The sequence below is a fragment of the Onychomys torridus genome, chromosome 19, assembly GCF_903995425.1.
Source record: "Onychomys torridus chromosome 19, mOncTor1.1, whole genome shotgun sequence".
Taxonomy (NCBI): domain Eukaryota; kingdom Metazoa; phylum Chordata; class Mammalia; order Rodentia; family Cricetidae; genus Onychomys; species Onychomys torridus.
Window position 1 is genome coordinate 61,307,419 of NC_050461.1, and position 22,644 is coordinate 61,330,062.

A 22,644-nucleotide genomic window follows, 5' to 3' on the forward strand; every position below is an offset into this window, starting at 1 on the left:
TTCTTTCTTAAGCCTACACACATTGTTAAACACAACCTGTTTAGAGGTTTTTCCATTTGGATCTCTTTTACTTCGTATCTCTAGGCTTTTTTGACCGTAGGAGCAAACCTTAGACCTATAAGGTAGACCTGGATTCTCCACACACTTGGCTGCCTCCGCCCGGTTCTCGGGTTGTGAAAGCCAAGCAGAAACTTGCGGCTGGTCAGAGGTTTGTCTGAGCAGGAACTGCAGTCAACCTTCCTCGAGCTCTAGATGCTGATGCTGGTGCTATGGCAGGTGTTTTTACTTGGTTTTTGCTCCTACTTCATGGACTGGCTGCTCAAGAGCTCACTGACCCGCAGAAACTCTTAAAGGAGCTCCTTCTCCCTTTCCCCAGCTTTCTTAAACTCTACGTGGAAATAAGGGCCCACGTTGGAACGCCATTTTGTTGTTGTTGTTGTTTTTTTTGCCTCTTTTGGGGGGCCCACCACCCAGCTCCCAAATAAATCATACATGGAGGCTTATTCTTAATTATGAATGCCTAGCCTTAACTTGGCTTAGTTTCTAGCCAGCTTTCTTTCAGTTAACCATTCTATCTTTTGCCTCTGAGCTTTTCCTGTTCTTTAACTTCTGTAAATCTCACTCTTACTCTGTGGCTTGCTGTGTAGCTGGAATGGCTGCCCCCTGAAGTCCTCCTCCTTCTCTAGCTGCTAGCTCTTAGATCCCTCTTCCCAGAGTTCTCCTTCTATTTATACTCTCTACCTGCCAGCCCCATCTATCCTTTCTCCTGCCTTGCTATTTGTCAGCTCTTTATTAGACCAACAGGTGTTTTACACAGGCACCGTAACAGAGCTTCACAAACAAATGCAACATAAACAAAAGTAGCACACCTTGAAATAATATTCTACGGCACTATAGGATATTTGGAGGGTCACAGAACCTTAGAATAAGACTGGATTTAGGTTAGAACTGAGAATTTGGCTGTATTAAAAATTAAAGGAAACAGAAAGGATTGTCTCCTATCAAAAGGGTCTAAGAAAACTTGTGTGTGCCTTCAAGAAATTTTGTTGTTGTTTTTGTAGAAGTAAAACATAGCATGAAAATATTTTTAAGTTTGTGGAAGTGTCATATCTTAAATTTTATCTTACTGAAAAAGTGTGAGAAAGAAGGACCTTAAGACCAACCAGACAACACAAGACATTTTCAGTTATTAGATGTTTGGGGAATTGATTCCTAAGGTAGAGTATCAGCATCATCCACAGTCAGTGTTATGTACATGTAGACATTATGATTGTATGGGAAGTGGACTCTGTAGCAGGAATATTAAAAGGTCTTATTAATAAGATCAAACCTGAGCCAGGTATTGGGGTGAATGCTGGAAGATCAGAGAAGCAGAACAAGCTACAGCTACCTCACCTTGCCAATTCCTCAGTTGATCCTGTTTCCTCAGACTGGAAGCCTCTGAGTCCTCATCCAGAATGAGTCTCAGCTGAACTGCTGCTCAAAAGCCTAAGAGCTTAACCAACTCTAGTTCCTGGTCCTCATGCCTTATATACCTTTCTGCTTCCTGCCATCACTTCCTGGGATTAAAGGCGTGAGCCACCATGATTGGCTGTTTCTAGTGTGGCCTTGAATTTACAGAGATCCGGATGGATCTCTGCCTCCCAGGTGATAGGATTAAAGGCTTGGGTGCCACCATTTTCTGGCCTCTATATCTACTGGCTGTTCTGTTCTCTGACCCTAGATAAATTTATTAGGGTGCACAATATTTTGGGGAACACAATATCACCACAGGACTCAGTGTATCAAAATTTTTTGATTATTCCAAAAAGTTATGGTTTTAATTAAATGACTTCGAGGAAGAGTAAAATGAAGTAATGTAGAGGCAAAGAGAATGAGAAGGTATGCAGAAGTTTAGACTTATATTATTGTAGAATAGGAAGGAAAGGGAATGTGGTATCAATAGTTCATTAACTCATAAAATATCCTGAGTCTGGGAGGTAGAATGCTAGAAAATGGAATGTATTTGCTAAGTCAACACTGTGCGACTGTGTGTTGTTGGCTTCTGTTAGTTGTTTGTGGAGTACTGAATGGAAAAGCCAGCTTGAAGTGCAGGCTGACTGGAGTAAGATTCTGGGGCAATAAGGTGGTGTTTAACTGCTTTCTAGGAAGGGTAAGAGCTTGCATCAAGACTGGCTAAAAGGTAGGGAAAGGAATGTGAATTCAAGGGCTGCAAAGCAGAGAGAAACTAATTTTAGATTAAGTGGGATAAATAGGGCACCAGAGTTCACATTTTAGGCTTTTCAGTCAAGCAGTAAACATAAGCCTTTAACACCATCAAAATAAGTTGTGGTCATAGCTTTGCCATGAGGTGTTTAGTAAGTATGAGATGGATCCAGGCGTCCACAGTTTAGATCTAGGGTGGACTGGCCATTTGATACAGGTTAGAATTTGAAAAAACATTTCTGTCAGGTAATTCATAGATATAGAATCATAACATTTTAGTTATTGAATTCATGAGAATTTAACCAGGAAGTATAGCTGCACAGAATTCTTTGACAAATTAATAATAAAGTAAAAATGATTTTAGTGTCTTAACAGAATGTTAATATTTTTCTGAGCACTCAAGCTGACAACATTGACTATGTCAGTACCTTAGGGGATGCTGGAAGAGAGTTGGTTTTTAAGTTATTGCAGACATGAATGCTAAGCATGTTTCTCTTTTCTGCTTTGGCTACAAACTTTAAAATTTTATTTATTTAAGATTTACTTTGGCTTTTATTTCTGAAAAATCATACTACTTTTTTTACAGTGAGATTTATTTTTAATTAACAAAGTAATAGAGTTTTTTAAAGTCATATTTTTTATACATTGTTTTTGCTGACTACACCTTGCTTCTACCTCCACCCATATAATATAGTTTCCATCTATTTTCATGTCACATGTATACTATTATACTTTTTTTCTCCCTCCCCGTTTCCTTAAGACCTTTTCCCTCTCTCATGGTTCCCTTTTTAGGTTCACAGTTTACTCTCATACCTACCCACATACATTTGTACATACAAAAATTAAAGTGTGTGGTATTTGTCTTTTTAGTCTGTGTTATTTGACAGTATAATTTCCAGTTCTATTTCCCTGCAGATGTCATTCTGTATGTATGCACCGTATCTATCCATTTGTAAGTTGATTAACATTTAGGCTACTTTCATTCATTACCATTGTTACTATAGTGCAGCAATGTGAATGTACAGGCTTCTTTGCGGACTAGAGCCTGGGCGTGGGATACCTGAGTTGTATAGTACTTTTAGTTTTGGACAGCTCTCTTTTCTAATTTCCACAGTAGCTTCACCTACATACTTTGAAGGGAAATCATAAAATCCCAAGTGTGAGCATTTCTTAGTTGAGTCGCCTACCATTGGGCGGTCTCCGGGGAAGAAAGCCTAACTTTCCTGCCGTCTTACGTTTATACTTCGCTCCGGGGACTTTGTGCTGTGGTGTCTGTCTGTCTAGTATACCTTTCTACGAATAAGGTCCTTGACCTAAGCCCTGTGCCTTAGCATGTTCAGGAATTTGGGTTTCTGTTTCATTTTGGTCAGTCAGCTCGGTCTTTGATCAGTACCCAGACTAAGATCAGACACGACAATTGGCTGTTGTTTCTCTTTTCTGCATTGGTGTGTGACAGCTCTGCCTTCTGTTAAGCTGTCCTTGAGGACTACACACCTTCACTTTATATATATTTCAGTGTGTGTTTGTCTGATGTGCGCTTACAACTAAGTTCAAGTTACTCATCCTTCAAATGATACATCTTAAATCTGCTCCTGTTAGTGTCATGACCTTTTTTATTTTTTAATTATTATTGTAGCATGTATTTATTTTATAAAGTAAGGTTTCATTTAAACTAGTGGTTCTCAACCTTCCTAATGCTGTGACCCTGTAATATGTTCCTCATATTGTGGTGATCCCCAGCCATAAATTATTTTTGTTGTTACTTCATAACTGTAATTTTACTACTTTGTTACGAATCATAATGTAAATATCTGTGTTTCCTGATAGTCTTAGATGACCCCTGTGAAAGGGTTAGTGACCCACATATTGAGAACTGCTGATTGATACATTTCTACACACGAGATAATGGGCTTTGCTCTTCTTTACCCCTCTGTCCCTCTTTCTTGTCCTTCCCAACTACCCATGCCTTTCCTCCTTGCATATCTCTGATTACTCACTTTTTACCCTCATGCCTTTGCAAAGACTGCCTGACTCACTGGTGTTAACTTTGTATCACACGTGAGTTTCCGATGCCTCCCAGAGGCCAGAATAGCGCACTCTGTGCCTTAGAGCTGGAGTTAGTGATGGTTGTGAGTCCTGCTGTGGATGGAATCTGAGCTCAGGTCCTCTAGAAAATATGTATATGCTCTAACTACTGGGCCACCACTCCAGCCCCAGTGAAAAGATGTTTTAAAGCTATATAAATATTGCCATATGTGGTGGCACACCTTATTCCCAGCATTTAGGAGGCAGAGGCAGGTGGATCTCTTTAGTTCAAGGCCAGCCTGGTTTACATAGTGAGTTCCAGGCCAGCCAGGACTACATACTGAGACCCTGTTTTAAAGAGTCTAAAGATACTGTGTGTGGCAGTGCACACCTTTAATCCCAGCACTTGAGTTTGAGACCATCCTGGTCTAAAACTATAGGACAGCTAGGACTGTTACCAGAGAAACCCTGTCTCGGAAACAAACCAAGTCTAAAGCTGTGTAAATACTCATCAGACTCTTCTGCCCTTAGTGCCCCCTAATAATTCTGATCTGTACTAGTATTTTCTGTGATGACTGTGATATGACTTTTCTTCTTTTTCCAAAATACTAATATTTTAATAGCAAGCTAATCTTTGCTAAAAATACATGACTTTCCAAAATAATGACTATACATAATTATTTATGCACGTTATATAAAATGTCAGATATATTTGGGAATATCAGACCAAAATTAGCATCAACTTAGTGATAAGATTTTGGAGTCCTGTGCAAAGTTTTCCAAATTCTGATAAAATACAGATGGTGGTTAGAGAAGGAAAAGAGCTTGTACATTTACAGAAAGGAATAGACATGAGGAAAGAGACTGAAAAATGAAGGAGTTGGATTAGTTATCCATGGGTATTTACCTTATTGCAACATATTTTAACAGTCAGCTTTGTGAGAATAACTAAATTATGAGTGACTGATTTAGTTATTATTAAAGTAAATGATTAAATTTAATTGGCTTTCATTATGTTGTAAATATCTATTCTGTACATCCCTATATACATGTCTGTTTACACATTCATGGTAGTATTAGATGGCAATATGTGTTATATTCTCCAGTGAATCTATAGATTTATTTATAAATGGGGTCTTTCACTGAATCTGTGCATCACTGAATTGACTAGAGTAGTCAGTCACTGCGATTAGGGATTGTCCCTGTTTAGTTCTCTCCGGTGAGGCAAACTCAGGACTCCATTGCTTGTCCTGTGATCATTTTAGTGGATGAGCCATCCTCCCAGCCGTGATGAATAATTTTAGTAGGAATTTGTGCTCATCTTTGCATTTACTATGAAAGGCAGCATGGCCTAGTAAGGGTTAAATTTAATTTTGCCTAATCCTTTCTGTTAATGAACGAACATCTCTGTATTAATGGTCCACATACTCAAAGAGATTAAAGCCAACGTTTGCTTATGTTCATCCTATTAAGTTTTTTCTTACACAACTATCACCTTGCTCTCAGGCTAGCCTACTTACAAGCCTTGTTCTAACTTTACAAATCCACAGCATATACATTCATTTTAGGGGTGGATATACTTTAGTTCTTAACAGCTAAATGCTTGAACAAGAATGGAGATTGTTTGGACTTAGGAGGATGATGCTGCCCATGAAGTGTTTCAGTTATCTGTTTGAGGAACCTGAGTTTGACACTGAGGTTGGCCCATATTAGTTATCCCAGTTCTGTGGAGAAATACGACTTTTCTAAACTACCACTCTGTTCATGTCAGACCCTCCCACTGTCAGAGCCAATCGGCAGGAACTTGAGTTCCTATTTTATTTACTGGACAATAATAATCTTAGTGCTAGTGATCAAAAGATCCTTAAGTCAAATTAGACCAGTGAAAGCCTCTTCATACCAGCTCTTATGTCTTTATTTTCTGTGCCCCTCCCCTCTAAATTTGTTTTAAAGTATTTTCTTTTTGACATATCCAGATTGTTTAGGGTTAGCTTTTACTTTCTGTGTCACAGTAGTACAATTTTCCATTTCTTAGGAGAGTTGCCATTTAGGTGTGCAGTAGTATTTAGGAATCAAGATCTGTGTGGAAGGCAATTATAAAATGTTAAAATCATAGTTTAGTTTTAACTGATCAAACTTTGTCTAAACTATTGGATTCCAGTTAATAATAATGCAATATGAAATCAAAACAAAAAGAAGTCTTTAAAAATAAAGACTGATTCTATTAAGTTGCTGGCCACACAGAATTACTTCATTTGACTTTAAGGCAGTTCTTTAACTATGGGGATTAGTTTTGAAAATGAAAAGAAGGCAAAGAAAATACATTAGTTATCATTAACAATAGTGTTATTCATCTGAAATTGATTAATAGGATGTGTATGTGTATATGTGCATGCATATATATCTTCCCCTGAGATAAAACAAGTTATTATTGTCATTTAGAATCAGGAAACTCAACTGAAATGATATAAAACCAAAGGCGTTAAAAGCCCTGTAAGTTTGAATTAGAGGTGCTAGCACAAATTAGTTTATTTCCCCTGAAGCTATACATGCTGTCGTCCATTCTGTTAAATATACAGTGACAAGTACATAGTTGTAGGCTTACCTCATGCTTGAATTCTACTTAATTTTTGATGAAATAACTCAGTTATAGCTTGAGGCAAGAAATATACAAAGGGAGCCTGATATGATACATTTTGCCCTATCAGAAAACAAGTCAGCTGCAATAATTTTGTTTGTATAATGTTCAAGTTAGGGTAAACATTTATACCATGAAATATTTACCATTTATGTTGAATCATTGAAAACATCTTTTTTTCCTTGCTTTTTGAAAAAAAAGTATATTATTGTCACCCTATTATATGCAGTTGGACACCAGAATTTATTTCTGCTAAAACTTTCCCCTTCTTTCCCATCTTGGGATATTCTTTATTCCACTAGAGAACAATTCAATAAGCTACTTTGGATTTTGATACCAAAGTTAAATACTTCCTAATAATAAGTATGCTCTATTACTGAAGCAGGAACAGGAATCTGTAATAGAGCCTCTGCCCTAAATTCCATCATTTTGGAGACAGTATATTAGGTCTCAAATCGTAACCAAGGATGTCACTGAACTTCTGCTTTGGCAAAAATAAGCACCCCAAAAGTAGCAATCTAAGACCTTCCATCTTCTTAATTTTTAACAGTACTTTGTATTACGTGTCCTTTACCGCACCTGGTCATGTTGAGATCAGCTCTTATAAACATATAAGCAGAGCACAGGAAATTGCTTATCGATACAGAGCTACCTCAAGGTAGAAGAAATTCAGTCCCTCCAGGCCTGATATATGAGTGGTTCTCAGTAAAGTTATTTGAATTAATGATTTTCTTATCTGGTGAATTAATAGAGAAATAAAATGGTCAGGAAAAAAAAAAAAAAAAACAACTTCTCTGATGGCATTGCTACAGTTTGTCTCCAGGGGTTCAAGTACAAGGACATTTCCTCCTTTTTATTAAAAAGACACTTAATGATATCTGGGGGCCTCAACTATATTTTGGGGAGGGAAATAATGGTAGGAAAGGTGGGGAATGGAGAGAAAAGAAGACAGCAATATTGGTGGAAACATCATTGAAACCATAACTCTCACTAGAGACAAAGTTTTGCTTTGTGTTTCTGGGAAAAAAATTCTACTACATTTTCAGAACAGATATATTTGTTAATTTTAGCATATATTTAATTTGTAGAAAAATCCATTTGGCAACTTGTATTACTCTGTTTTACAAATCTGGGGAAAGATAGCTTCTAGTGTAGGCTGTCAGTAAGTTGTGCCACCTGGTGGAATTCTTGAGAATTACCGAAGGCAGCCTCAGCCTCCCAAGTGCTGGAATTGCAGGCTTGCATTACAAAATTGCTGGAAATAATCTTGAAAAGAAGTAGGAACCAGAAATGGGCACATTTTCTACCCACTGCAGTAAGAATTCCCAACATGTTAATTTCTTTACATAGTTCCTAACTTAAACTGTTAGAGCTAGTCTCTTAAAGGGCTTTTGTACTATGACTTAAACATCTTGTCTTCCCAGTTTCTAGCCCAGGATCCTGTACTTGGTAGGCTTGGCACATTATATTTGAGGGAGATTATAATCTTACATGTATGTATGTATGTATGTATATCCATTACTATAAATTAACATTTCTCTTTGTATTTGGCCACAGATAATTGCAATGTTAAACTGTATGTCTGGCTTTCTGCTGAAAAAGTTAAATTCCTGTTGAATTTTGCTTCAAGTCTTTCATTTTTAAATTGTAGCCAGTCAGAAGATGACTCTGGGTCAGCATCAGGCTCTGGATCTGGCTCAAGTTCCGGCAGCAGCAGTGGTGGAAGTAGCAGCCAGTCTGGGAGCAGCGACTCTGATTCTGGGTCTGACTCAGGAAGTCAGTCAGAGTCTGAATCAGACACATCCCGAGACAACAAAGTCCACGGAAAACCACCAAAAGTTGACGGAGCCGAGGTAATTCAGTTTAAAGCAGGATTTTATTTTTTTATTGCTTTGGAAAAACATATGCAGTTGACATTACTTGTATTATAGTTTTTAGGAAAAAAATACATTTATTTTTCATGGATCAGAAGCTGTCGCCATATATCTTAACTAACAGGATTAAAAGAAGTAAATGGCTATAAAATACCTACATACACAAGGGAAACATTTTCTGCCTCTTTAAGACAGAATTTGAATTTTGTGACTGAGCTGTCATAGGCTGGGAGTCCAGCAGTACAGTACAGCCCTTGCCTAACGTACATGAAACTCAGAGTTAGTTTCTGGCACCACAAACACCAAATGATAGAATGGAATTTCTTGGGTAGAAGTAAATTACGACTGCTTGAGGTAGTCTTGTCAGGCTTGCGTGGTCTGCCCTCAAGGTCTACAGAAAGGGTGCTGATGGCTAATAATAGCAGGAGGACTTGACAGAACTGTTCACTGGAAGTTACTGGTAGGATAGACCAAGGTTGGAAATCAGCAGATTACTCACTGCAAGATAACTAAACTTGCCATACTTGATGGCAGTGCATGCTGCATCACTCAGAGTACCAGTATCTGGTGAACTAAGATGCTTGGGTCAAAAGTATAAAACATGTGCAGCTTTGTTAATGGAGAGCCGCCCCCCCACCCCATTGCCTTCCAAAAAGGGTCAGAGTGCATGCATGAGCAAAAACTGCTTAGTGACATGGTTTATATTTTGACCCTGGCTTTTCACCTTAACATAACACAGGAGAAAATAGGTAACCACACTGTGAATAGGAATATCACATTACCACTTTGTTTTGTAATATAATATTTGAAGCACCAAGAGCATGATGGTTATTACATACAAAATCCAACATGCCGTAAGTTTCACTTGAAACTCTGCATTATATTTCATTGTATTGTAGGGACTAGCATTTATATAATAAATGAGAATAATTTACTTTGAGGGGTGTAAATGTTAGAACTATAGTTTTTAACCACATTTCAGCTCTCCCTGGTTTATGTTTCTGGCACAGTTTTGGAAATCTAACCCTAGTATTCTGGCCGTTCAGAGATCTGCAGTGCTTAGTAAGAAGCAGCCACAACAGCAACAGCAGCAGCGCCCAGCTTCATCTAACAGCGGGTCGTCAGAAGAGGTGAGTTCATTGCTGACTCCTCACTAGATACGGTTGCTCTGAATGAACGGAGTCCCTGTGTTTACATACATGCATCAAGAGTCTTGGCATATAGACATCTTTTTCTTTTTCACCAATATTCCTACTTTCAAAGGTTAATAACAAACAGTTAGTGGAGAGTTTCTGTGCATTTGCTTATCACAGCCAAACAAATAAAATAGCTAGGTTTGGTGGTGCCTGCCTGCTGTGCCAGCTCTCAAGAGGCCGAAGCAAGATGGATTATAGATTAGGAGCTTGAGACCAACCTACCATACCTAGGAAAACATTCTTTCAGGATAGGAACTAGAAAAGCCAAAGGTGAAATTTCAACAAATATAAATTATTTGAAATAAATTTATTTCAAGAAATAAAATTAAATAGGCTGAATTGTCGTGATAGTGTGTGTCTATAATTTTAGAACTTGTGAGACTGAGGTACAAAGTTTGTGACATGGAGGCCTTTTCTCAGTGCCCCACCTCCAATATTTTGTGTCCATACGTAGAGGCACACATATTTCAGTGGATAAAGACATGCTAGTTTTGTACAGTGAGTCTGGACTTGTTACTTAGAATACTTGTGTGTTTTCTTGGTTTAGTTTCTGTTGTAATAAACACTGAGCAAGAGCAGCATGGGGAGAGAGGGTTTATCACACCTCACAGTCGTCATGAAAGGAAGTTAGGGCAGGAACCTGGAGGCAGGGATTGAAACAGGCTGTGGAAGAGTGCTGCTGCTTAGTGGCTTGCTCTTCAGGCTGACAGTTCAGCTACTATTTTTTTTATACCTCCTAGGACCTGCCATGGTGACACCACATGTGTCTAGGCTAGGCCCTCCCATATCAGTCCTTACTCAAGATGTTCCTCAGACTTGCATGTAGCAATCTGATGGAAGTGTTTTCTCAACTGAGGTTCCTCTTTCCAATTGACTCTAGCTTGTGTTAAGTTGGCAAAAAGTAACCAGCACACATGTGTACTCATTCTTCACATGGTACCTTAATCTGAAGTATTCCCAGTTGTCATGTGTTGTTGGAATTTATTAATATTTAGTCCATATACAATATAGTACTATAGACATATCCTACTATGGATTCCTTTACTCTCTGTCAGTGTACATATTGTATTTATTTGTGTATTCTAGTGTCAATATACTTAAAGGAATTTTATTTTATTTTATTTTTTTTTACAAGATTACTGGCATGCATGCCACTTATTTGGGCAAGATTTATTTTTTATTTATGTGTACATGTCTTAGTTAGGTTTCTGTTGCTGTGATAAAACACCAAGACCAAGGCAACCTATAGAAGGCTTATTTGGGGCTTACAGTTGCAGAGGGACAAGATCCCATCACCATTACAGTGGAGGAGCATGACAGTAAGCAGGCGTGGCACTGTGTGTGTCTGTGTCTGTCTGGGGATGCACAAAGAGGCTATGGAAGGTTGCCAGGTCTCCTTGTGCTGGAATTACAGGCGGGTGTGAACAACCTCATATGGCTGCTGGGAACCAAGCTCTGGTCATCTGCAAGAGCAGCCAGCACTCTCAACTTGTCTGTCCAGTTCCAGAATTTTTATTTTTAATTACTACATAGAAATTGTACATGTTTTGGGGGAGACACCATGACTACCAGTATCATACTATAGTACCTGGCCTTGTGCTTAGGGAAGCACTCTATCTATTATACCTCACTGCAGTCTGTCCTCTGACATTTCAGTGCATGTACACACTGTAGTAGACAAAGGTTCTTGGAATGCCTGTTACCTCACACATGCATTGTTTTTTTGCATTGGGAACCTTCAGAATCTTCTCTACTGGCTACTTTAAAATGATTAGTTGTCATGAACTGTAGCTATCCTGCGTAGCATCAGACTCTTATTCAGCCATACCCTGTACCCATTTAACCATCTTCTTTCTAGCCCTTGGTTGATCCTCGGCACTGAAAACCACTGTTTTCTTTTTTTACTTCTCTGGAAGCAGCTTTTTAGCTTTGACTATACATGAGAACATGCAGTATTTGTTTTTTGTATCTGAGACATTTCACTTAAGCTAATGCACTACACTTCCATGTATGTTGGCCACATAGGACTGCATTTCCTTACTTTGTATGGCCGAATAGTATTACCTTGTGTGTACATAACCAGTTGTTTCATTCGTTTATCAATGGATACATTTCATTTCATGTATTGGCTATTGAATTACCCCAAATTATTGAAATCTTATGAGAATAAAATTTAAAAGAATAAACATGTTTCTATGTGTTGACAAGAATACCTGGATGTTTCTACAAATACAGTTAAAAAAATACCAATTCAAGATGTTTTTGAATCTGTAATGTGCAACAGTAATTAATGATATCTACGTGTGAATTTTTACAAAATGCTGATGTTGTCATACTCAATTCCATTGTCTTAATTTGTAATAAGGATGCTTTTAACATGAAACAAAAAAGAGAAGGCTTAACAGGTATTGCTACAAAATGAATGTTAACTAGCATAGCAAGTGAAACTTTGCTAACTTGGTTAGATTCGACAGTGGTGACTGTCCCTGTCCTTGTTCTTTGTAGGACTCCTCTAGCAGCGAAGACTCAGAGGACTCCTCCAGTGAGGTCAAGAGGAAAAGGCATAACGAGTATGTATTGTATTCAGCTGATGGTTTTAATGCTGGGGAAATACTATCGTTTTGTATTTCTTCTTTTGTGAATTTCCTATCCAAAAGTCGTTTTTGAAGTTCTTAGTTCATGGTGTTTTCAAAGTTAATTTAAGCCACTGTTGTAACATTTGTCCTTTTATGACCAGCTGAGGTCTGTTTTATGCCAGCTCTTATCTGTTGTGACCTCTCCATCCCTATATATTTGTGAAGTAAAGATCAACTTTAAATGATATCAAAATATTGCTTTCCAGATATTTTTATAGCTTGGGAGAAAAGCATGTAAGATCGTAGGATAATTGATTGACTTGGTTGTTGTGTTAATTACTCATACAGTTCATCTACACATGAAGTTCACTTCTTCTGTAGAACTCATTTAGAAACTCATTATAACTTCCACAAAATCTGACCCAGAAAGCAGTAACAATACTTTTTCACTTTAGATCCATTTTTACTGGTTTGGTTTTTCATTCTGATGTTTTGACCGAGAATTTTCTATTTGTCTTGGGTATTCTGAATATTTACTTTGTTCTATGCATGTTTTGATTTATTATTTTTATCACAGGCTTTATATGTTTATCATCTTAAGATTCATACTTTTTAGTTTATGAAAATTCTGTTTTTGTATCTTTGGATATCTCTGTTTCTCTTTGACCTGTCTCATAGTGTGCCCATTACTAGGTGTGTTTTGGATAATCTAGTTCTACTCTATAAGCCTTACTATGTTATGTTTTGTCTTTGTCTTGATGTGTTGCATTGTGTCTAATTTCTTCAGATCGGTTTTATAGATTTGTATGATCAAACATAAGGCTATACACATGCCACAAAAGCACTGACAATTGAACTACCCTGTATTCTAGTTTCAGTGAAAACTCTATGTTGTATTTTCAACTATGGTGCTTCTGAGCTATTGAAATCTTCTTTCGAGCTGTTAATTTCTCAATTAGCGTAGACATGCACATATAATAAGAAACAAGTAATTTGATGTGTAGACTTGATTGGGTATAAAAATTAAAAATTACATTGAAAATTTTATTTGGAAGACTTTTTTCCATGTGTCCTACATAATACTCCTTTGAGTGTCCATGCTCTAAAAAGACCTCAAGATAAAAATAATTGGCTTCTTCTATGTGTTTTCATAATCTGTTAACTTCATCATAGTCACAGTTGATGTAGCATATATCAAGCAGTGGGACAAAAACATGACCTGACTTAGGATAGAGTGCAGGTTGTATATTGTTACCATATGCTTGTGGCTGGAAGTGTTTCAGGTTTTAGAATTTAGCAAATTTAAGGATATTTGCATATGCATTACCTCTTGGGTACCCGTAACCTTAGCTCCAAATCTCCAAAATCTCAAATCTGAAACTTTTCAAAAGTTTCAAGATTTTAGATTTTCATATTAGGGATACTCAAGTATAATAATGTAATATGTATTTTCATCTGAACTTTATATAATAATTGTAAAATATTAACATGTAGACCCAATATTTTTCTGTACATGTTGATTGAAAAGAAACTAAGTAGACTAAAACAGGGAAGATAAAGGTCATAAAGGTCATTATTCATTGAATGTTGGTTGAGTTGATACTGTTGGGAGTGATTTAGTGTCTGTTTTACATTCTTCTATAATTAAGTTTTTTTCTTACAGAACATGTACTTTTATTTAAAAATCAGTTTAGGGGTTGGAAAGATGGCTCAGCAATTAAGAGCACTGGCTGCTTTTACAGAGGACAGTGGTTTAGTTCCCAATACCCATCCACATGGTAGCTAACAACTATCTGTAATTCCAGACTCAGGGAATCTGAGACCCCATTCTGGCCTCTGTGGGCACCAGGAATCCAAGTGGTGTACAGACATACACACATGTGCACAAAACACCCGTACACAGAAAAGGATGTGATTTTTTTTTTTTTTTTCTAGCCCATAAGTTGTTTGTTGTGTTTTCAGTACACTACAATGCAGAGTCCTCTTCCAGAGAAGGGTCTTCCAGAGGCAGGAATCTGTCATCCAGATGTGCAGGTGCTCACTTGTTTACATGCTTGGTTGGAATCTTGCCCTTGGGCTGCTCAAAGTCCTGATTCCCCAATGTGTAGACAAAACAAAACACTGCCAGTGGCTGCACCACTGTGCAGTATGCACTTGATGAATGCAGCTCGGTGTGGCCGGGTCACCTAGACTTCATCAGCCACGCCACGCCACTTCTATACCAAAAGGATGTGGTTTTTAGAAATTACAGTCTTAAAAAAAAATGAGAGGGGTTGGTCAGAATCCCTTTTGTTTTTTAAAGAGCAGTGTAGCATACAAACCTGTAACTATTTGTTCATATAGTATTCTTTCATTTGAGGTTTAAATAATCAGTGAAACACCGTGGTATTATAGAGAAATATTTACGAAGTACTTCTCATTGTTATTCTGCTGACATTTAGTATTTTCAGTGTGGTTCAAAGCAGTAGTTTTCTTTATAGTCAATGGAATAATAGAATTTAGTTAGTTTTGATCATGCGTGTATTTTAGTAATGTAATTTACTTATTAATATCTAAATAAAAATATTTTATGTACAGTGAAGATTGGCAAATGTCTGGGTCAGGATCTCCATCTCAGTCTGGTTCAGATTCAGAATCTGAGGAAGAGAGAGATAAAAGTAGCTGTGATGAGACAGAATCTGACTATGAGCCAAAAAACAAAGTCAAAAGCAGAAAACCTCAAAGTAGGTGAGTATACTAGTCTGTGTTTTGAAGCTAAAAAAATCATCCTTTAGGGAAGGGTTTTTTTTTCTTTCTTTCTTTCTTTTTTTTGGGTATAGTTTCTTAAAAAAAATTTATGTCAGTGTTTCTGTAAACACTTGTTATTATTTCTCCTTCTCTCTCCAGATCTAAGTCAAAAAGTGGGAAAAAAATTCTTGGACAGAAAAAGAGGCAGATTGATTCATCTGAAGATGAGGATGATGAAGATTATGATAATGATAAACGAAGCTCTCGCCGCCAGGCCACAGTCAATGTGAGCTACAAGGAGGATGAGGACATGAAGACAGACTCCGATGACCTCCTGGAAGTCTGCGGAGAGGATGTTCCTCAGCCTGAGGAAGAGGAATTTGAAACAATAGAAAGGTTTATGGATTGCAGAGTTGGGAGAAGAGGAGGTATGTTTGCAAAAAAACATTGTATGGTTTGTTTATTCAAATATTTATCAGAGTAAAGGACAGTATTTCTTAAAGACTTTGCAGGTTTGAAAGCAAAGAAAGTGAATTTTCTTCTAGAACTCAGGTTGTTACCTTAGTAGCCAGGTTTCTGCCTGCAGAGCCGTCCATCATCACTGCCTCTTTCCTGTTTTGAAAGGGATTGAAGAGGGATTGAAGTAGATAGTTTTCACTTCAAAATTTTGAATGTCCTTTATTTATAAGTGACATTTTTCCATACTTTTTTGTATTTAATAGTTTGCTTATCTAATGCGTGGTTTTGTACACATACTCTTGAAACTTTATATTTGGAAGAAAATAACCCTGTAACCATATTACGTGGATTTTTGTTTTGTCTTTAGCTACTGGTGCTACGACAACCATTTATGCAGTTGAAGCAGATGGTGACCCAAATGCAGGATTTGAAAAAAACAAAGAGCCAGGAGACATACAGTATTTAATAAAATGGAAAGGATGGTCCCACATCCACAACACTTGGGAGACAGAAGAAACTCTCAAGCAGCAGAATGTTAGAGGGATGAAAAAATTGGATAATTATAAGAAAAAAGATCAGGAAACAAAACGATGGTAAAAAAATGCCTTTTTTTTTTCTAGTAGTTGAAGATTACAGTTAACTAAGCTTTTTGGTATTAAGAAATACATAACTAAGAATAAAATGGTAGCCTCAAATATTTATAGTCTATATTACCTCTCTTATGGTGAAATTCATGTCTGAACTTTCGTAAGAATCACAGACTGTTTTGTACTCCCAGAAATTTGTAAATTTAAAAATTCATGATGTTGGTCTGGGTGTATAGCTTACTATTAGAATGCTTGCCTAGAATGTGCAAGGCCTGGGTTCAGTCTCTAATTTGCCAAAGAGAAGGAAAAATTACTAGTAATGTTTATAGTTTCTTCATTGTTCAGACTTGGTTTACTCCATTAATGGGTACAATGGGAGCTTGTCTAAGAGATAATTATCAGTGCGATAAAGTTATTTAGAGGAACATCTGAAGTCTGTTGTTGCCTTAAAATTTTTCAGGCTGAAAAATGCTTCTCCAGAAGATGTGGAATATTATAATTGTCAGCAAGAACTTACAGATGATCTACACAAACAGTATCAGATAGTGGAGCGTATAATTGGTTAGTAGTAAATAAATTTGATAAACCGTTATCTGTTTGGTGTTTTTTTGAGAGGGGTCCCATTATGTTGCCAGGGATGATCTCCATCTCAGAATCCTTGTACCTCAGCTTCCTGAGTCTCTGGGATTGCAAGTGTATACTCCCAAGGCTGCCTTCAGACTTTTTATCTTGCTTGAAGTCATGTAAGCAAACATCAGAAGTTTACTGTTTACACATAAAATAGAGTAGCTTGGTTTTATCAAGATAAAATATTGTAATGTAGATGATCTGTTTTCACTTGTGTAGCCTTTCTTGGGTATTCCTCTCATGTAATTAATAAAATGAATGCCTGATTCATCTCACAGCTCATTCCAATCAGAAGTCAGCGGCTGGTCTTCCTGATTATTACTGCAAATGGCAGGGGCTTCCGTACTCAGAGTGCAGCTGGGAGGACGGGGCTCTCATTTCCAAAAAGTTTCAGACATGCATCGATGAGTACTTTAGCAGGAATCAGTCAAAAACGACTCCTTTTAAAGACTGCAAAGTGAGTACGGCATTTTAAATTAATGCAAATGTGTTAAGTTATAAGCCTTTATAGAGACTTGAATCCTGATGTCAGATAGGCTGAAAGAGTACTTAGTTGGGTATGCCTTTTAGAGAAACAGATTCCTCTAGTGGCACTATGTTTAAAATATGGCAGATTGGTGGTAATGATGATGGTGTGGGGAAACTGAATAGAGGACATATCCCTTGAAGTTGGAAGTGTATGTTGTGTTAAAAGCAGCAGATATTGTTGCTGAAAGTAAGAGCAGAGTCATAACATACTCATGAGAAGCTAGGACTACCTTCCCCAGCAGTTTTGAAACTTAAGTAGTTTACATAAAAATATTAGTGTTAGTTTTAAAGTCTGGATACTACTCACTTTATTACATTGGAGCAATGGTTATGAATGAATTTGTGTTTCCTTCCTTATGAATGAAGTACTTGACCTGTGTATACTGTTGGGAACTGACTGAATTTCCTTAGTAATTTTTTTTGTTTAAAAAAAGACAAAACATTTTACTCTACATTCTTGCTGGAATCATAGAAAGTAGCCATGTACAAATGCATCATCAGATACATATGTATCTCTGGGAGATGTGGAATATTATTACCAGCAAGAACTTAGAGGTGATCTACAGAAACAGTATCAGATAGTGAGTGTATAATTGGTTAGTAGTAAATAATTTTGATGAAACTTAACTATTTTTGAGCTAGGATTCTATTATCTTGCCCATGCTATTGTAGAGCTCAGGATCCTCATGCCTCATGTTTTTAGAAATAGTCTTCTCTGTCTTATCTATTGAGTTGGGGGATTATGGGTGTATACCATTGGACTTGACTTCTCAGACATTTTGAATCAGAGAACTGTGAAATGAATGATTTGAAATAAATGTTAATTTTTATGGTGAAAGATAGGCTAAAGGAGGGTTGGGGATTTAGCTCAGTGGTAGAGCGCTTGCCTAGCAAGCACAAGGCCCTGGGTTCGATCCTCAGCTCAAAAAAAAAAAAAAAGATAGCTAAAGGACATACATTGTTTTTGATGATTGTATATTAAGTAATTCTACATATTGATATTTATTCTGATCAAAGGTATTGAAACAAAGACCAAGATTTGTAGCTCTGAAGAAGCAACCATCCTACATTGGAGGACATGAGGGTTTAGAGTTGAGAGACTATCAGTTGAATGGTTTAAATTGGCTTGCTCACTCTTGGTGCAAGTAAGTGTCTTCTGAGTTATTTACATACATTAAAAGAATGAGACTTCCCTATCCTCACAGGTTACTAAGTCCTTTCTTTAAATGTTAAACCAATTATCAGTTTTCTCTAATGACTACTTAGGGGAATCAGATTTCCACAAGCTGAAACACTGTAGCAAAAATGTTTGCTTGAGGTTTGGTGTGTAGGGAGCAGCACAGGTCTGGTTTGGGGTCTGCGGCAGCATCATAGGAACATGATTTCACTTCATTGTGTTCATGAAGGCATGTCAGACTTAGTCTTTCAGTGGAGCCGGTGAACTGATGACAACCAAAATTCTCAGTGGAAAGTGTTTTGAGAGTTTTTAGGATCTTTTCACATCCTTTAGATTCACAGCCCTGACTCCAGGATGTTAATGGTTTCTTGACGGCGAGACTCAGAGCTAAGTTTATTACAGTCCCTTAGATTGGCTGCATAGACAGTGCCCTAAAAATTGGTCAGAGAGGTAAGAGGTTTACAATATATTGCCCTGATTGTTGATAAGTTACTTTCTTTTTAAAATTTTCAGTCTGCTCAAGGATGTGCTTTAGTTTTTGTTGTTGTTGTTGTTTTTCTGTTGGTTTTGAGGCAGGGTCTCATATGGTCCAGCTGACCTCAAACCCACTCTGCAGCCAAGGATGACCTTGGCTGATACTCCCCTTTCACCTCAGGTGCTAGGATTATAGGTGTACACCACCATGCCTACCTAGGGTAGAGATGGTTTCTGCACAGTATCATCATGCTTCCTTCACAAGGTACAGAGAGCTGCAGCTGGTAAAGGCAGGGGATGCCAGGTCCCTTACTGCTGTCTCATTGTCTGTCCATAGTGTACATAATGAGGAAGGACATGGATGGGATTAATGGTAACACCAGACAAGCTATAGGTGTAAGAATAGATTTTATAAATACATAATTTAGGGATGATTTCTGTTAATAAAGTTTGAGTTTAACTTATTTGATGATTACAATTTTTAAATGTTTTTATTCAACTGGAAAAATTGTTTATGTTGCCATCCATGCTATTCCTGCAATATTTCTCTGTTCCCTAGTTTTTTCTAATAACCACTCAGTCTTCCACCTTTCCCTGCTCCCTGTGGTCCCTATTCTTGAGTCCACAACTTTTTTGTGTGTGGTTTTTTGAGACAGGGTTTCTCTGTAGCTTTGGAGGCTGTCCTAGAACTCACTTTGTAGACCAGGCTGGCCTCGAACTCACGGAGATCCACCTGCCTCTGCCTCCTGAGTGCTGGGATTACAGGCGTGCGCCACCATGGCCCGGCTGAGTCCACAACTTTTTAGGTTGTAGTTTAGCTAAATTTTTTCACTTTTTTTCTTCCTAGATACTTTTTACTTGCTAACATATCTATGGTCTACTACTGGTAGATGAATTGCAATATTGGCTTTGTAATTAACGAAGAATAATAATATTTAATATTAAAACAAAATCTAGCCTTATATGTTAGTTATTCATTTTATGTTTCCTGTAATGTTACTGACACATGTATTAATATATATTGCTGATAAAATTAGTATATTGCATAAAACGCCTCTTAGAGTTTCAGTCTACACAACTTCATGTAGAGGGGGGCATATGGTATGAAAACAGTTCTTCATGAATTTAGATCCTTATTTATTGCATACACGGGTTTTTGTTTTTAACTTTGCAGAGGAAATAGTTGCATACTTGCTGATGAGATGGGCCTTGGGAAAACAATACAGACGATTTCGTTCCTGAACTACTTGTTTCATGAACATCAACTGTATGGACCTTTTCTGTTAGTTGTACCACTCTCCACGCTCACTTCCTGGCAAAGGGAGATTCAGACGTGGGCATCACAGATGAATGCGGTGGTTTATTTAGGTGACATTAACAGCAGAAACATGGTAAGCTGTTTTTCTATAAATTTAGAAGGGTAGACAAATTTATCTTAGTGTAAATGTTTTATCTTTTTTGTTTTATCTCCATACTTTCAATTCTAACATGTAATTAGCAACAAATAAGTGCCTACCACATGCTTAATTGGTTATAATAAAAATAAGGGTTGGTAGAGTGCTTGCCTAGGAAGTGCAAGGCCCTGGGTTCAATCCTCAGTTCAAAAAAAAAAAAAAACAAAGTTGTGGGGCTAGTGAGGTGAGTCAGTGGGTAAAGGTGACTGCCACCAAGCCTGATAACCTGAGTTTGATTCCTGGCACTCACAGGGGAAAAGGAGAAAGCTGACTCCCTTAAATTGTCCTCTGACCACTTGCTGCATACATACAGATATACAAAAACACAATAAATAAATATAATAAATTTGAAAATCATACCTGGTTCAAGTATAGTTGGATATATATATATATGTTATATGTGCTATATGTATATATATATGATATATATGTATGTTTACATGTATGCTATATATATAAACAAACACACACACACACACACACACACACACACACACACACACACACACACAAATACCCCTATACCTTTTTTTTGCCCAGGCTAGCTTTGAATTTAGAATCCTTTTGTCTCAGCTTCTCGTGAACTAGCATTATAGACATGTGCCACACACACATATCCAAGCACAATCACACATGGACATATTATGAATATATATGGATTATATTTTTCTTTTGTTGAAAATTTCAAATATTCATGAATAGTTTGCAGAGTGTAGTGAATATTCATATATACCCCTCTCAAGGTTTACCATTTTAACTGGTTGCTTATCTGTTTTCCATCTGTACTTCTATATATTATTCTCTTTGCAGTTATGTGAGGTAAACCTTAGATGCTATATTTCATCCATAAATGTTACTTGTAGTTGGTTGTTTTTTACTCTTTGCTCTTTGACTCTTTTGAGGAGGGGGGCGCCACTCAGCTCCAAATAAATTACACACAGAGACTTTTTCTTACTTATAAATGCCCAGCCTTAGCTTGGCTTGTTTCTAGCCAGCTTTTCTTAAATTATCCTGTCTATCTTTTGCCTCTGGGCGTTTACCTTCCTCTATTTCTGTATACCTTTCTATACTTCTTATTCCGTGGCTTGCTGTGTAGCTGGGTGGCTAGCCCCTGGAGTCCTCCTCCTTATCCTGCTCTGTATCTTTTCTTCCTAGATTTCTCCTCCTATTTTGTCTCTGTCTGCCAGCTCTGCCGATCCTCACTATTGGCTGTTCAGCTCTTTATTAGACCATCAGGTGTTTTAGACAGGCAAAGTAACACAGCTTTACAGAATTAAACAAATGTAACATAAAAGAATGCAACACACCTTTGCATCATTAGAACAAGTATTCTACAGCATAAACAAATGTAATACATCTTAAAATATTTCACAACAGTTACTAAGTTTCTCCAAATGTGGGGAACTTTACTTTAGTGAAAGGAATGTAAAAAAATTAGGTTTGCTCCCTTCTTTTAATAAAAGGTTTTAGTTCAGCATACCTAATGTTGGATTTTATAAAGAGTTGCTAACTTTTATCTTTTTGTGTGTATATTTTAAATGATTTTAATTCATTTTAGATATTTAAGTAGAAATATAATTTACTTGGTGGCTCTCTTATATTTGTCCTTAAAATTTCATAATAGATAAGAACTCATGAATGGATGCATCCCCAGACCAAACGGTTAAAATTTAATATACTTTTAACAACTTATGAAATTTTATTGAAGGATAAGGTATGTATTACTTATGTTAGTGTTTTCTGTTTAGTGTCAGTTTTTCTGTATCATGTGTTGTCAGAATGAAAGGATATTTAAGTCATAGAATAAGTCTGCAAACTGTAACCTTGGGGATTCTAATTTTTAAATGGCCATTGAGCTGAGAATGAATTTTATATTTTAAGAAGATTTTAGAGGAGTTCCTTAAAGGGTTGTATTGAAATGATGTAACCACGCACATTGGTCTTCAAAGTCTAAAATATTTCTTATGTCTTATTTTTAGAAAAAGTTTATCAATTCTTACTTAGGTGGAATTTGTTAGTGTAGTTTCATTTCTGTGACTTTGTACTGTGATAAAACACTGACCAATGACAATGTCCATTACCTTATGTCATCACAGT

The 22,644-nt window shown here is 37.1% G+C and overlaps 1 protein-coding gene across 1 annotated transcript in view; it reads left to right on the top strand.

Moving 5' to 3' along the window:
* The window catches only part of Chd1 (chromodomain helicase DNA binding protein 1), a 78,915-nt gene that overhangs the window by 15,559 nt on the left and 40,712 nt on the right, over positions 1-22,644 (top strand). The window contains exons 3-13 of the mRNA XM_036168773.1: positions 8,520-8,721; positions 9,753-9,872; positions 12,444-12,508; positions 15,092-15,241; positions 15,401-15,669; positions 16,068-16,293; positions 16,748-16,848; positions 17,193-17,371; positions 18,460-18,587; positions 20,268-20,484; positions 22,172-22,261. Of these exons, the coding sequence (XP_036024666.1) occupies positions 8,520-8,721; positions 9,753-9,872; positions 12,444-12,508; positions 15,092-15,241; positions 15,401-15,669; positions 16,068-16,293; positions 16,748-16,848; positions 17,193-17,371; positions 18,460-18,587; positions 20,268-20,484; positions 22,172-22,261 (1,747 nt within the window). The remainder of the gene's footprint in view (positions 1-8,519; positions 8,722-9,752; positions 9,873-12,443; positions 12,509-15,091; positions 15,242-15,400; positions 15,670-16,067; positions 16,294-16,747; positions 16,849-17,192; positions 17,372-18,459; positions 18,588-20,267; positions 20,485-22,171; positions 22,262-22,644) is intronic.